The 16,371-nt window shown below is 45.2% G+C and overlaps 1 protein-coding gene across 2 annotated transcripts in view; it reads right to left on the reverse strand.

Annotated features, from left to right (window-relative positions):
- Positions 1-3,096: 3,096 nt before the first annotated feature.
- lrrc8aa (leucine rich repeat containing 8 VRAC subunit Aa) overlaps positions 3,097-16,371 on the reverse strand; it is a 36,763-nt gene continuing 23,488 nt past the window's right edge. For both annotated transcript variants that reach the window (XM_063011447.1, XM_063011446.1), the window contains exons 3-8: positions 14,772-15,344; positions 12,504-13,112; positions 10,352-10,684; positions 8,057-8,227; positions 6,841-7,146; positions 3,097-4,071 (exon numbers count right to left, since the gene is read on the reverse strand). In XM_063011447.1, the coding sequence (XP_062867517.1) occupies positions 3,796-4,071; positions 6,841-7,146; positions 8,057-8,227; positions 10,352-10,684; positions 12,504-13,112; positions 14,772-15,344 (2,268 nt within the window). In that variant the 3' untranslated portion in view covers positions 3,097-3,795. The remainder of the gene's footprint in view (positions 4,072-6,840; positions 7,147-8,056; positions 8,228-10,351; positions 10,685-12,503; positions 13,113-14,771; positions 15,345-16,371) is intronic.

The raw sequence follows: 16,371 nt of genomic DNA on the forward strand, positions 1-16,371 counted from the left end.
ACATGAAACTTGGATATAACTTAGAGTAGTCAGTGTACAGCTTGTATAGCAGTGTAGATTTACTGTCTTCTGAAAATAACTCAACACACAGCCATTAATGTCTAAATAGCTGGCAACATAAGTGAGTACACCCCACAGTGAACATGTCCAAATTGTGCCCAAATGTGTCGTTGTCCCTCCCTGGTGTCATGTGTCAAGGTCCCAGGTGTAAATGGGGAGCAGGGCTGTTAAATTTGGTGTTTTGGGTACAATTCTCTCATACTGGCCACTGGATATTCAACATGGCACCTCATGGCAAAGAACTCTCTGAGGATGTGAGAAATAGAATTGTTGCTCTCCACAAAGATGGCCTGGGCTATAAGAAGATTGCTAACACCCTGAAACTGAGCTACAGCATGGTGGCCAAGGTCATACAGCGGTTTTCCAGGACAGGTTCCACTCGGAACAGGCTTCGCCAGGGTCGACCAAAGAAGTTGAGTCCACGTGTTCGGCGTCATATCCAGAGGTTGGCTTTAAAAAATAGACACATGAGTGCTGCCAGCATTGCTGCAGAGGTTGAAGACGTGGGAGGTCAGCCTGTCAGTGCTCAGACCATACGCCGCACACTGCATCAACTCGGTCTGCATGGTCGTCATCCCAGAAGGAAGCTGACGCACAAGAAAGCCAGCAAACAGTTTGCTGAAGACAAGCAGTCCAAGAACATGGATTACTGGAATGCCCTGTGGTCTGACGAGACCAAGAAAAACTTGTTTGGCTCAGATGGTGTCCAGCATGTGTGGCGGCGCCCTGGTGAGAAGTACCAAGACAACTGTATCTTGCCTACAGTCAAGCATGGTGGTGGTAGCATCATGGTCTTGGGCTGCATGAGTGTTGCTGGCACTGGGGAGCTGCAGTTCATTGAGGGAAACATGAATTCCAACATGTACTGTGACATTCTGAAACAGAGCATGATCCCCTCCCTTCAAAAACTGGGCCTCATGGCAGTTTTCCGACAGGATAACGACCCCAAACACAACCTCCAAGATGACAACTGCCTTGCTGAGGAAGCTGAAGGTAAAGGTGATGGACTAAACCCAATTGAGCACCTGTGGCACATCCTCAAGTGGAAGATGGAGGAGTTCAAGGTGTCTAACATCCACTAGCTCCGTGACGTCATCATGGAGGAGTGGAAGAGGATTCCAGTAGCAACCTGTGCAGCTCTGGTGAATTCCATGCCCAGGAGGGTTAAGGCAGTGATAATAATGGTGGTCACACAAAATATTGACACTTTGGGCACAATTTGGACATGTTCACTGTGGGGTGTACTCACTTATGTTGCCAGCCATTTAGACATTAATGGCTGTGTGTTGAGTTATTTTCAGAAGACAGTAAATCTACACTGCTATACAAGTTGTACACTGACTACTCTAAGTTATATCCAAGTTTCATGTCTACAGTGTCGTCCCATGAAAAGATATAATAAAATATTTGCAGAAATGTGAGGGGTGTACTCACTTTTGTGATACACTGTATATACGGTTTCGGTCTTAGACATAACATTATGACCAATGACAGGTGAAGTGAATAACACTGATTATCTCTTTATCCTGGCACCTGTTAGTAGGTGGGATATATCAGGCAGCAAGTGAACATTTTATCCTCAAAGTTGATGTTAGAAGCAGGAAAAATGGGCGAGCGTGAGGATTTGAGCGAGTTTGGCAAGGGCCAAATTGTGATGGCTAGACGACCGGGTCAGAGCATCTCCAAAACTGCAGCTCTTGTGGGGTGTTCCCGTCTACAGTGGTCAGTATCTATCAAAAGTGGTACAAGGAGGGAACAGTGGTAAACCCGCGACAGGGTCATGGGCCAAGGCTCACTGATGCACAAGGGTAGCGAAGGTCCAACAGATGAGCTACTGTAGCTCAAATTGCTGAAGAAGTTAATGCTGGTTCTGATAGAAAGATGTCAGAATACACAGTGCATCACAGTTTGTTGCTTGTGGGGCAGCAAAAGGGGGACCAACACAATATTAGAAAGGTGGTTATAATGTTATCCCTGATCGGTGTATCTTTTTTTGAGGAATTTAATGATTATCTATAAGAAGGTCTCTGAGAATTTTGACCCATTTAGTCAAAAGAGCAAATATTAGGTCAAGCACTGATGTTAGACTTCAAGGCCTGGCTTACAATAGACATTCCAATTTATTCCAAAGATGTTTGGTGAGGTTGATGTCAGGGCTGAAACAGAAAATGACCTTTTCCCAAACTGCTGAAAAAGCAAAGTTCAAGTCATCTCATTTACATCATTGTTATAGGAATTTAATGATTATCTCTGTATTTGGGCAGTCGCCTCACAGCAAGAAGGTCCTGGGTTCGATCTCTCCTTAGCGATCTCTAATTATTTATTCTTTCTGTGTGGCCTGGTAATAAATGACCCACGGACCGGCACCGGTCCACGGCTCGGTGGTTGGGGACCACTGCTTTAGTTCACACACGCAGATCGTCAAGACAGACAGGTCAGGCATTTTTCTTTAAAATTCTCAAGTTGGGTGCAGAATCCAAGGCTTCATAAAGTCCCACAGGCCCTTAAGCAGCAAGGAATACCCACACCATCACACTGCACCACCATTATTAACTCTCGGTATGTCCTATCCTTGAGGGACGTCAAGTATTATTCTCGTTGAGAATATTTTTTTCCAGTCTGTTTCCAGTGGTGGAATCATAAATGCTTTTCTTAATTTGACTCGAGAGAGGCCTGCACGTCCTTGGAGTCGTCCATGCGCCCCAGGACACTTCTGGGAAGATTCCCAAGTTTTCACCATTTGGAGATAACGGCTCTGACTGTGGTTTGCTTAAGTCTTAAAGCATTTCCATACAGATACAGATCAATAACATTCAAAATTTGTGAAACTTCGACTGATCAGTCTGTTGTGTGCAGCTTGAATGCCTTTTAGTCCACTTTGCATTTGTTGCCTTTCACGACTGCTTTATCCTGGTCAGGGTCAAGGTGGGGAAATTATTATGCACTTAAATCATAAACAGGAAAAGTATACAGTCAAAATAATATTGATCATAAGCAATGAAACTAGAAATATATACAAACACTGTACACAAAGAATCATTTCCAGAGAAATTTATTGTAATTCCTGGACTTTAAAAAATGGTACAAAAAACCTTTGAACCATACTGTTATTAGTAATAAAAGAAACATTAATGCACAGAATTGGTTCATACAATCATACATCAGTTTGTATTCATCCTTTCTTTTGGCAGAATGATAAAACTAAAAATGAATCATGTTCTCAGGCATTTTAGGAATTAAGGCTGTTAGTGTGCAACTGCCGTCTCTGTGACAGTGTTTATAACCTCATCAGGCTGCGTCATCGCTCCTTTTGGTTTTGGCCACGGTTCGATTGCATTCAACAAACGTAAAAAACAAAAAGAAAAGTCTGTTTAAGTCTGCTCAGATGAGCCGGAGTGTTTTTCTAGAGAGCTCTGATTGTGTAGCTTTGCTTTCCGTCTGGCTTTAAAGACTTTAGCGTAGAGTTTGCATGCAGCTTAGCTTGTAATTTGCATGTACTGGCATGTGTGTGTGTGTGTGTGTGTGTGTGTGTGGACAGGAGAACTCGTCTCACTTTTTTCTGCATTTGGCAGCATTAGGCTTAAGGATCAACCTTATATCAACTTTCCACTCAATATACAAAAACAATAATAATAAAAAAAATTTCTAAAAAAATGTTTGTCTGTTTTCTCAGCTTTCTCAGCTTTCTCATTTACCTGATCTCTCCTTCTCTCCTACTTTCTCCTTATTCCTGTCTTAGGCTTGTTCCTTGTCGGCACGCCACAGCTGCTCCTTGACCTCTGTCGGAAGTGTTTTGAAGAGCTCTTCCTCCACCACGAGGCCCGAGCGCTTGAGCATGCGGCACTCGCTCAGCTCCACCGGGAGGCCTTCCAGTCGATTGCCGCGCAGCTCCAGCTGTGTCAAGGCGGTCAGCTCGCCGAACCGCGAGGGTAACGCAGTCAGGCAGTTGTTCCCCAGGTTCAGGGTTCGCAGCTTCTTGCACTGGAACAGCTCTGGAGGTAACGTCTCGATCTGAAAGACGAAACGAGAGTGAAGAATGGCTTTATTTGTTCTATATACATATACACGTGTACAGTACAGTTCAATTCTTTTTTGCGTATCCCAGCTTGTTTTGGAAGCTGGGGTCAGCCGTTGTACGCCACCCTTGGAGCCGAGAGGGTTAAGGGTCTCGCTCAAGGGCCCGACAGTGGCAGCATGGCAGAGCCAGAATTCAAACTCTTAACCTTTAGATTTACATTTACATTTTCGGCATTTAGCAGACACTTTTTATCCAAAGCGACTTCCAGTACTGTGACGGTATACAATCAAAGCAATTGAGGGTTAAGGGTCTTGTTTAAGGGCCCAACAGGGGCAACCTGGCAGAGGTGGGGCTTGAACCGGCAACCTTCTGATTACAAGTTCAGTACCTTAACCACTAGGCTACAACTGCCAAATTTCTATTTACTAGGCCAGGTGAGTCACGAGCTAAAAAAAAAACAAAAAAACCACAATTTAACAAACACAAACATGAAATCAACTTGTACACGAATGCCCCCTTGTGGAGGCTTTATGTTACATCTTGTAAACCACAGTGGGACCAGATTACCACCATTTTTTTATCATTTATGGGGGTCTTTCTGTTTTGCATTTTCCCCAATTTTCCTCCCAATCTAGTCGTAACCAATTACCCGATTGCATTACGCTTCCTCTGTACCGATGCTGATCTCCACTTCTGATTGAGGAGAATGAGACTGACACACGCCCCCTCCGACACGTGTGCAGTAGCCGACTTCGTCTCTGTGCAGGCACCATTAATCAGCCAGCAGAGGTCGTAATTGCATCAGTTATGAGGTCCCTATCCGGCTTCCCACCCTGTATGAACAACAGGATGGCAGAGCTGAGTTTCGAACCGACGAGTTTTGATGCATTGTTTGTGTTACCTGGGTTGCAGTAAAAATCATGGACAAATTGTGGGTCGCTTGAAATAAAGCTTGAAAAACCCTGCTGCACTTGGCTACCACTGTCCCTGAAAAGTGACGTTTGTACACCGGTCAGTTCTTATCTAAGGCATGATTAATAACAAAAAGCAACAGCTAACCAAAGTGATTGTTCGATGGACACGTCCCCATGTTGCTTTAAAGGTGGTTGTGAGTGCTTATCAGCAGTGAACGCTTATATATACGCTTAGATATGAATGGTTTTCTCTAGTGCTGATGCTGACTTTCAGCTCTGCTGTTAATTCAACGTTGTGCTGAAATCTGGCTCCACAGGATTCAGCACCCTCAGCATGCATGCATCTGTTTACAACACCACCGGATGAATTCTGCACCCCTGCCGAATCTGTTTACTTATTTAGTAGATGTTTTAGCAGTGCTTACACAATGGTTACATTCACGGCAGTAAGAGTAAGTGTTGTTGTAGTATGTTAGATGCGTTCTTTTTCTAATAGTCTTAGGTAGTGCTATATGTTGTCATTCCTGTAAGTTCCCTTGGGTGTGTCGCGAGCCAAAAAAAATGGGTCGCAGACAAAAATAATATTAATTACATTAACTAAGTTTTTAATGCATTTTTCTCCCCATTTAGCGCATCCAATTTGTCTTCCGCTGCTGACAGACTTGCATATTTGCATCCAAGGAGAGCACGGCGCTGCCCACGCCTTCTTTACACGTCTACAGCCCTCCTCTTCTCGTCCGCGCCCACCCACATATAGTCCGGTCCCGACCCTGCAGATACGGTGGCCAATTAGTATCTGCTGCAGGCACTGCCAATCATGTTCGCCAGACCAGATGGCGCCCAGCCCAGTGGCCAAGCCTCGAACCCGGGAGTTCAGAAACTCGAAACTCGGTGCTGGTGCGTCAGCGGAATATCCCGCTGCGCCACCTGGGCGCCCGACATTAAGTAATTTTAACAGGTACATAAACACAAAATGAGCTTGTACACGACCCCTTGTGGAGGCTTTACGCTTCGTCTTGTAGACCACAGTGGGACCAGATTGCCACAATTTTTTTTAAATTAAGTATATTTTATTTTGTGTTTCGTTTTGATGCAGTGTTGCTCATGGATCAAAATCATGGACAAAATGCGATGTGTAAAAAAATGTGTACGTATTTAGGCCATTCAGTCCCCTGCCATCTGATGCAAACGTTATTTTGCATTCAGCTTATATAATTCATGAACAGAAAAACTGTTAGACCGTTGAATGATTTCAATAATAAACAGGCATATTAACGACTTTAGGTTATACACCAGGGAACTATTATGTGTCACTTCAGAGCCGCTGGTTTGACTGTGAAGAGCTAATTATAGAAGACAGCCACTGCATTCATTTAATCCAGCCATGCATAAGCACACACACTCTGGAAACTCTAGTCGGTGTGTGTGTGTGTGTGTGTGCATAAAGTAAGGAAAAATGAAAGTGCCTTATTCAGCAAAGCACCCACACACCTGAATCCAAACACAGCCACCTACTGTTAGATACATCTAACACCACTTCCTTAATCTTTAATCCAAAACATAGTCAAAAACTTCCACAGCCTCCACTGGGTAGCTGAAGACTTGGAGGAGGGTTCAAGCTGCCTTATTCAGTGTGTATAAGCTCTCAGACAGATTTTTGAAAGCTTAGAAGATGACAGCATCCTCTATTTATTGCTATGCTACGTCGGACAGCTCTGACAAGTGTTGTGTGGGTATTTTCATTTGGGTCTGTCTGAAAACCTCTCTGATCAGGGAGAACCGGATCACCACAGGACACCCTATATGGCGTACGGAGAGCCACAATTTCTTCGCCCGTGTGCTTCTTACCCTGTTTGCTGTAACGGCGAAGTACTGCAGGTTCTGCAGCTGACCGATGTCAGGATGGATACTGCTCAGGTTGTTGTGACTCAGGTCCAGGTAGCGCAGCTTTCGGCAGAAGAACAGCTGGCTGGGGATCTTGTCGATCTTGTTGCGGTTCAGGTACAGACGCTCCAGGTTGATGAGGGTGCCGATCTGGATGGGGATGTAAGCGATCTGATTGTACCAGAGCTTCAGACACACCAGGCGGTGCAGATGCTGGAAGCTGATGATCTCCTCGATGGTCTTCAGGTTGTTGTCCTTCAGGTCGATCTCCTGCGGAACGAGCAAATAGAGGATTATTAGAGTTTCGCTTGGAATGTTGGACACTCTGCAGAACAAATACACTGCACGCCACTTACTCTTCTACACACTCGTACAGAGAGTTGGCAGTTTATTAGGTACATCTCGGGCACATGGGCCGTTCGTCTGATTTGATGAGAATCTGCTTGGTGATTTTGGCTGAAAGGTGACTCGTTTATGTTTGACTTAGGTTACAATAGCACTCGAAGAGGCTGTGTCCTAATTATAAAGTCATCCTATTCGGGGTTGTGGTGGGTACAATTTACTGGGTGAATTGTAAATTGTTGTACCACTAGTTGTAGCCTAGTGGTTAAGGTACTGGACTAGTAACCGAAAGGTCGCTGGTTCAAGCCCCACCACTGCCAGGTTGTCACTGTTGGGCCCTTGAGCAAGGCCCTTAACCCTCAATTGCTTAGACAATATACTGTCACAGTTCTGTAAGTCGCTTTGGATAAAGGCGTCTGTTAAATGCCAAAAATGTAAATGTAAATGAAAGGTGGGATCGCCAGTCCATCACAGGGCACACACACATACACACAATCACAATGCAAGTGCAATTTTATCATCTCCAGTTTACCTGACTGCATCTCTTTGGACAGGGGGAGAACATGCAAACTCCACACAGAAAGGACCCAGACCACTCCGTCTGGGAATCGAACCCAGGACCTTCTCGCTGTGAGACGACAGTGCTACCCAGCGAGCAATCATGCCTCCCAAAACTGTAAAATACTGTTCTAAATGATGTCTAACTTAAATGGTATAGTTACACACTATGTAGCACAGAGTGTGGTTTGAAACGCAGCCAGTTCCCTCCTTCATATCTCCAAGTTCCTCTGTTTTTTTAAGAGTTAGGCTGGCACAAGCACAGCTGTATGAGGTTTACCTGCAGATTATGGAGGCTGAAGATGGAATGTGGGATGCGCTCCAGGTCACAGCGCAGCAGCTCCAGCTCGGTCAGGTTCACCATCTTCTTCAGGCTGTTCAGCACCATCAGCTTGGTGCCTTCGTTATTGATGGAGAGCTTCTGCAGGTGCACGCCCACGTCCGTCACCACCTGGGGAGAGGAGTACAGTTAGCATGAATACAGCGTGAAGCACAAAAGCACGGGGGTAAAGTTCTACCTGACTTCTACACGAGCGGTCACTGACCTCCTACCTGCCCGACAGAAACAAACCCTGAGAAAAATCAAACACTGGGATTTGTAGATGAAGTGCAAATGTGTGGAAGATCGGGTAGCATTGGGGTATAATATTCAAGCTCACCACTGAGGAGTGTCCAGAAACAGTCACAAGTGGTTGAGGGATGGAGGGCCAGATGGGGATTCTTGTCATTGCTGCTGTCATACTGATCAAAACGTCAACATGAGTGGACGTTTCCATGAAAACTGGACCTACTGTGACTAGGGGTGGGTTTATAAAATCGATTTTTCGATTCAAATCGATCTTTATTTGAATGATCCGATATCATATAAACGCGAGATCGATCTTTTAAATGAGCCCCTTTTTACGGTGTACACGGAAATCTGTTACCTTCTTTAATCTCGCGTGACCAGCCGCTGTTTTTTCGTGCAACGAGATCTGACCTGCACATCAGTTCAGCATGGCAGAAGCTCCAGTAATGCCTGGTTCACACTACATGATTTCTGCCCTGATTTTCGGCGACTGGTCTGCGCTAGATTTGCCGGCTCGGGAGCAACTCGGCTCTTAATCAATGTGAAACAGCGAGGGGAAACAGCGAGGGGAAACACACGGGAGAGGTTGTAAACAAGTGGAGCAGGGGCGTAATATAGTTATCGTTATAGTTATCGTTCTCTACAAAACAAAATATTTATTAACCTCCAACTTCAGAACAATCCCTGTTGGTCGTGTTGCCAAATCCACTCAGATTCTTTTATTTTTTTCTCTTTGATATTACGCTGCTCATCAGCGCACAAACTTTGATCGCTCGCTACTTGTTGGAGTGTATTTTAGGACGTGGTTTCATTAAACCCCTCGTCACTTCCCACGTGTTTTTGTGACAAAACGTAGTTTGGGAGACCAGACAGGCTCATCTGAGATTCCTCCTGGTGATAGATGGTGTAGATGTGAAACCCCCCCCATCACCCATCAGTCGTGCAGTGTGAACTGTACAGCGACCCGGCAAATCAGAAAGTCGTGTAGTGTGAACTTGGCATAAGCTGTGCAACAGCCAGGTGTATGTTTACATTACACATACACTGTTGTAGCGTGTCAGACATATAAAATAATAATAAATAAAAAAATTTAATGTTACTGTTTTTTGTTGTGGATTACTTATTTATGTAAAAACAAATATTTTTAATAATAAATGTTCTTTGTACAATTATCACATTCGTTCTCTGAACATCTTTACATATTTAAACAAAACCTGTTAATGTAACTCAAATATGCCTAAATGTGTTGAATCGAAATTGAATCGAAAATCGAAGATCGAATCGATCCAGGAAATTAGTGGCGATACCCAGCCCTAACTGTGACCCTGACCAGGGTAAAGCGGTGGTAAAACATGAAAATAAAATGATTTGGATATTTTGCCTGATGCACCCAAATATGAAGGTAGGATTTTTTTAAACAAGCTCAGCTTTGTGATAATGTTGGTGTGTGTAGCTGTTGCATCTGTATCTGATTAGCATCTTTAGCTGTAATGAGCTGCTAGCCGCAGACTTCGGTTTAGAGCTAATCAGGAACAGTGATTGGCTCGTTTGTAGGAAGGGTGGCAGAGGGGATTTCTCATAACTGATGCAATTACGACCTCTGCTGGCTGATTGAAGGCACCTGCTCAGAGACAGGGGATAATGTGGACAGGGTGTGTCTCTCTGTACACCAAAGCTGATCCACATATGAACTCGCCTTGTGCAGGGGAAAAGACGCAGTCGGCTACTGCACACGTGTCGGAGGGGGGCGTGTGTTCGTCACTGATCTCCTCAGTCAGGGCAGAGATCAACATCAGTAGAGAGGAAGTGTAATGCAATCGGGTAATGCACAAAAAAAATAAAAAAAGTTATGGCTCTACATTACTGCCATGCTGTATTGATACTGATAATACTGATCTTAAGTGCCAGTATTGGTATCAGTACAGGTGCAGCCCCACCTACGAGCATCTGCCAACTTTTGACATGACCTGTACTGAATTAAAACAAGCCCTAACTGTAGCATCTTACCTGAGGCAGCTTGGTGAGGTTGCTCTTCAGTCGCAGCACCTTGAGCCTCTTGAGTTCCCGTAAGCCATCGATCACGATGAAGCGGTTGTTCTCCGCGCTCAGGTTGCCGGTCAGGTGAAGCTCGGTCAGGTTCTTCAGGCTGTATATCCACAGCGGAATCTCCTTGATGTCCGTGAACTTGATGTGCAGAGATTTGAGGTTCTCACGCAGGAAGGCCAGGGCGGGCGCCTCGATCCTGGCAGGCGTGTGGTACAGCCACAGCTCCCTCAGGTTGGACAGCTGAGCGATGATGGGTGGGATGGTGACGTCTGGGATTAGCTCTAATTTCAGCACCTACAGGACAGATGGAAAGGCCGAGTTTAATGTTGCACAGTAGCAAAGGTTCACTCCTTGACATGACATATGCTGGCGAGCAGTATGGAGGTTTCCGGAAAGCCCAGGAAACACTGGGCTCAAGGCTGGAACACCCTGAACAGTGCGCCAATATATAGCCAACCTGTCTGACACACATAGCCAATCATGTCTTGTGTAGATACCTGGTTGGACAACAGCACAGCAGAGATTTAAACCAGAATCTCAGCAGTGGTGTGCTAGCACTGTCAGTTCGTTTACAACTCCTAGAGTATATGGATAGAGTTTCTCCAGAACATCCTGTCTTGTTTGGATCTTAATGGCTTGTTCTTTATTCCACTAATTAAATCCATCTTTTTATTGTTGCAGGCCGTCCTCTTCCTCTTTTACCTTCAACTCTTCCAAACATAAATGTCTTTTACAGTGAATCGGTTCTTCTCATAATGTGTCCTAAAGAACACAGCTGCAGTTTGGTGATCTGGGCTTCGATTTGGTCAAGGATCTATTTGCTTGTCCTCTCTCACGTCCAAGGTACTCTTAGAACTAAGTCTGTGCTGGCACTAAAGATAAATGCATCAATATTAATTCTGTCCTGCTTTTTACTGTCTATCTTTTACATCCATAAAGAACTACAAAGAAGACTATAGTGTGGAAAAATCTGATCTTGTTTAGAGAGACAAATCAATACATCTGAAGATCTTTTCCAGTTTCTTTATTCTTGTTCTGCCAAGTTCCAGTGTTCCAGTCTTCCAGTCAGATTTCCTTACTGCTTGATTGATTACTGTTAATATACACTGATCAGCCATAACATTAAAACCACCTCCTTGTTTCTACACTCACTGTCCATTTTATCAGCTCCACTTACCATATAGAAGCACTTTGTAGTTCTACAATTACTGACTGTAGTTCATCTGTTTCTCTGCATGCTTTGTTAGCCCCCTTTCATGCTGTTCTTTAATGGTCAGGTCTCTCCCAGGACTACTACAGAGCAGGTATTATTTAGGTGGTGGATCATTCTCAGCACTGCAGTGACACTGACATGGTGGGGGTGTGTTAGTGTGTGTTGTGCTGGTATGAGTGGATAAGACACAGCGATGCTGGAGTTTTTAAACACCTCACTGTCCCTGCTGGACTGAGAATAGTCCACCAACCAAAATATATCCAGCCAACAGCGCCCCGTGGGCAGCGTCATGTGACCACTGATGAAGATCTAGAAGATGACCGACTCAAACAGCAGCAATAGATGAGCGATCGTCTCTGACTTTACATCTACAACTTGGACCGACTAGGTAGGAGTGTCTAATAGAGTGGACAGTAAGTGGACACGGTGTTTAAAAACTCCAGCAGCATTGCTGTGTCTGATCCACTCATACCAGCACAACACACACTAACACACCACCACCATGTCAGTGTCACTGCAGTGCTGAGAATCATCCACCACCTAAATAATACCTGCTCTGTAGAGGTCCTGACCATTGAAGAACAGCATGAAAGGGGGCTAACAAAGCATGTAGAGCAACAGACAGACAACAGTCAGTAATTGTAGAACTACAAAGTGCTTCTATATGGTAAGTGGAGCTGATAAAATGGACGGTGAGTGTAGAAACAGGGAGGTGGTTTTAATGTTATGGCTGATCAGTGTATGATTAAATTAGGCAAAGGCTGTTCCACCACTTTGACATCTTCTCAATCAAGTCCCATCTTTACCTGGCCACTTTAAATGTTGGTAAAGCAAGTCAGAAGAAAAAAAAAACAATTACATTTACCACCACCACATTTCCAATACTGTTACCATACCTACCTCAAGCTCAGTCAAGTCGAACACAGTATCCGGAATGCCACTCAGCATGAATAGGTGCAGCTCCAGCTTTTCCTGAGAGTTCTTGGTGATCCTCTGGCGCAGCTTCTCCAGAGTCCACTCGTTGTTGAGGTTGAGCTGCCGCAGCTTGTTCTCGCTCACCTCGGACAGGAACACCGCGAAGCGTTTGGAGTACAGGGGGTCGTACTGGTCGATCATGTGCAGCATGAAGGCGAAGTCGTTCTTCACGTCGGGTATGTCGCTGTAGCTGCTCTCCTCGCGGATCGACTCGAACGAGTAGTGCTTGAGCGAGCGGCCCAGCATCCAGCACAGGGTGTACATGCAGATCAGGCCGTAGATGACCACCAGCGAGATGTAGAACCAGGCCAGGATTTTGAAGAGCGTGGCCAGCGGATGAGCGCAGTAGTACATCCAGTAGCCCGTGAGGCGCTGGATGTCCACGGAGCACGCCACGTTGAAGGTGATGAACTGCACATAGTAGGCGGTGTAGCTGATGATTAGAACGAACTTGATGACTTTGATGATGGTCTGGCTGATGTAGAGGCGGTACACAATGTCGCCCTCCTCCACGTGGATGCGGAATTTCTTCACCTGGGGAGGAGAAGGCAAGCGAGGTTACTTCAGTTCGCTATAACAACCTAAAAAGATGATCTATTATTGATTGATTTTTATTCCTCTCCCCCTTTATCTCCCAAACTAGTCATATTCAAGCCCTGACTGTGAATGCGCTGGTGCTGGCTTCTAAATCATACAGTATAGCATGGGGCCTTTTTTTTTAAAAAGGAAGAACTTTACCACCCAGTGGTTTTGTGCATCATCTCGGGGCCATGCTTTCCACGGACAGTGAGTCACATTTACCCCACGCCCTTCTTTTAATGACCGCTTGTGTGTGTGTGTGTGTGTGTGTGTGCCATCAGACCGATGCAGAGTCAAGAGTTTGCATACTTTTAAACAGATGCCATGACCAAGGTTTGAGGTTGGTGAGGACTGGTGGTGGATGATATTATTAATCCTATTTTGGTTGCACTGTTCTGCTTCACTCATACAGTATGTAACACGCATCACCATACTCCCCACACTTTATGGTGCCATTAGTAATTTAGTAGTGCATTAGGTAGATTTATACACAGGGAAAGTAATATGATGAAGGCACTACAGGAAATGGATCATCGTGTTAGGAATTCCAGATCACCTCTGCACATGGTGTTATAGACATTCGTTTCCATACATCCAACATGATTTCAGGATGTGTGGAAAAAATCCATTCCATGAACAAAGCCCTAATTTTAACACCGTGGCATGTGAACCACTCCGATATACCAATCACTCCAGGGCAGAAGAGCAAGAACATCCAAGGATGAAGGACAGATGCCCTTACACACTATTGTCCAGCAACAAAAACTATAAACAGCAGGTTTTTATTCTGCTTAGACAACAACGAACACTGCATCCGTCCGTCTGCTGTCCTTTATGATTATTGCTGAACAGGGAGAAATGAGGAAAGGGCAGGACGAGATCAAACACTCTACTAAACTCAGCACTTTGTGTCCTTGGTGGTACAGATTTCCTGCCCGACACGCAACCCAGTGCTCTGCATTTGGGTTACGCGCACAAAAATTGTATTAAAACCTGTTGGACCTGGATGCAAATTTTAAGTTTCAACTGTTTGTCTGGCACACACATCTGTTCTAACATAAACACACACAACAGCTGAACATAAATTGATCTAAGACAATTGCTGGACTAGTAATTAGAAGGTTGCAAGTTCAAGCCCCACACCACTGCCAAGTTGCCACTGTTGGGTCCCTTAGCAAGGCCCTCAACCCTCAATTGCTCGAGTTGTATTCATTTCTAATTGAATCGTCATGCTTTACACTTTGGTTACATTCATGACAAGAACGGTAGTAACTCATTACACACAAGGTTATATCGAACACAGTCATGGACAAATTAGGGTCTCCAGTTCACCTCACTTGCACGTCTTTGGACTGTGGGAGGAAACCGGAGCACCCGGAGGAAACCCATGCATACACGGAGAGAACATGCAAACTCCACACAGAAAGGACCCGGACCGCCCCACCTGGAGATCGAACCCAGGACCTTCTTGCTGTGAGGCGATAGTGCTACCCACTTAGCCACCGTGCCGCCCCAAACAAGAATGTGTAACTGGTTAATTTTGTAGACAGACCTACAGACAAGCTACTCTACAACTCTCTGCACCTTATTGTTTTTTAATATAGAAACACACACCTTTTCGAACAGAGCCTTGGCCTGCTCGCCCTCCTTCTTGTCCAGCACGCCAGTGTCCGATCGATCCACGATGCCCTGCTCGATGCGTGACTTGGTTCTCTGCAGCATGGGCACGCTGGCCTCCACGTCCTGATCGCTCACGCTGGACGCCTTCTTCCTGTCGTTGGAATCGCAGGCGTCGTCGCTCTTGCCTGCCGGTTTGGCGTCGTTTTCCTCGGCTACGGTCTCGGACAGGGCGCGCGTGGTCCACGGCGAGTCGAAGCACTTGAGCAGGATGGAGACGAAGTGCTCGAGCTTGGAGCTGGTGCGTGGAAACTTAAACCAGAAGTTACTGCATGCCAGTAAGACCAGTGTGTGCAGAAGCACCAGGTACGGGAAGTACTTGGCAAACCAGTGCAGCCTCTGCTCGTAACACACTGCATCCACGTAGTTGTACTGATGGCGGTCCAGCTCGTACTGGATGCCGCGCGGCTCGGGACGCGGCGCGCTGGTGTTTAAGCTGAAGTTCAGAGGCTGGCACCGGCCGTCCACCACCCACTTGCATGGCAAGCAGATCATCTTGTCCTGAGTCACCTAGAGACAAAACAGCGATCGTTAAAAACGGATATAAAGGCACCCAGGTTGCCCATTCCGCTAGAACACCAGTGCCCAGATTCTAAACTCCTCGGTTAAAAACTTGGCGTTGCCACCAGACGGCTGGGCACCATCCAGCGGGCATAATTTGATCCAAGGTGAAAAGGCTCCAGGTTAAACTCATTTACTGATTCGGACCAAAGCACACAAACTACAGGTGTAAAAACGCCCATAGTACCGGATTTTATTTCATTATAATAACTATGTTAGATTGTATTATTATCAAGGAATTTTGGGTTGTCAAAGCAAGAACACAAAAACAATCTGATAATAAGGTGGGGTGCTCGGGTGGCTCAGTGGTACACTACACTTGACAGTGGTGCTATTGGCCAGTCAGGTGAGTCCTCACACTGGATTGGTGTTGTGTCTGAGGTGTTGTGTCCGAAAGCAGAACCCCAAAATGAAATAAAAGCTCATTAGTAAGCAAATCATGAGGTTAAATTTGGTGTACATTAAAGTTTTCCAGTCTGGCTTATTTAGTCTTTAAAACACTTCATCCTTACTGAGCTGAATCCAAAGCTACTCAGATTTATTCTCCCAGACTGAGAATGATTTAGATAGTTTAGGGAGGCGGTGCTGGAGTAAATACTGTTCTGGGCATGTCTGTGTTTTGAAGATTCACTTTCATGACATAATCACAGTGTGCTTGTAAGAGCAAGTAATGAGCTTAGAGGATCTTAGGATGAAAACATGCTTTACCCAACCCCTTGCCACCCCATGTGAAGCGTTTTTTCTTTGATCTTTGATTTTATTTTCTTAAAAATGGGCATGATAGTCATCAGAACCAACATGAACAGTAGAGGTGAAATGGCAGTTCATGTACCCACACCCACAGGCATTTTATAGTAACCAGTCCATCTACTGATATTCTTATGTAGGTTAAGGGGAAACCAGTGCACCCAATGGAAACCCATACAGATGTCAGACTATCACAGAGAGTCTCACTACGTCCTCTGAATCATCCACC

The sequence above is a fragment of the Trichomycterus rosablanca genome, chromosome 16 (genome assembly GCF_030014385.1).
Source record: "Trichomycterus rosablanca isolate fTriRos1 chromosome 16, fTriRos1.hap1, whole genome shotgun sequence".
NCBI classification, from domain to species: Eukaryota; Metazoa; Chordata; class Actinopteri; order Siluriformes; family Trichomycteridae; genus Trichomycterus; species Trichomycterus rosablanca.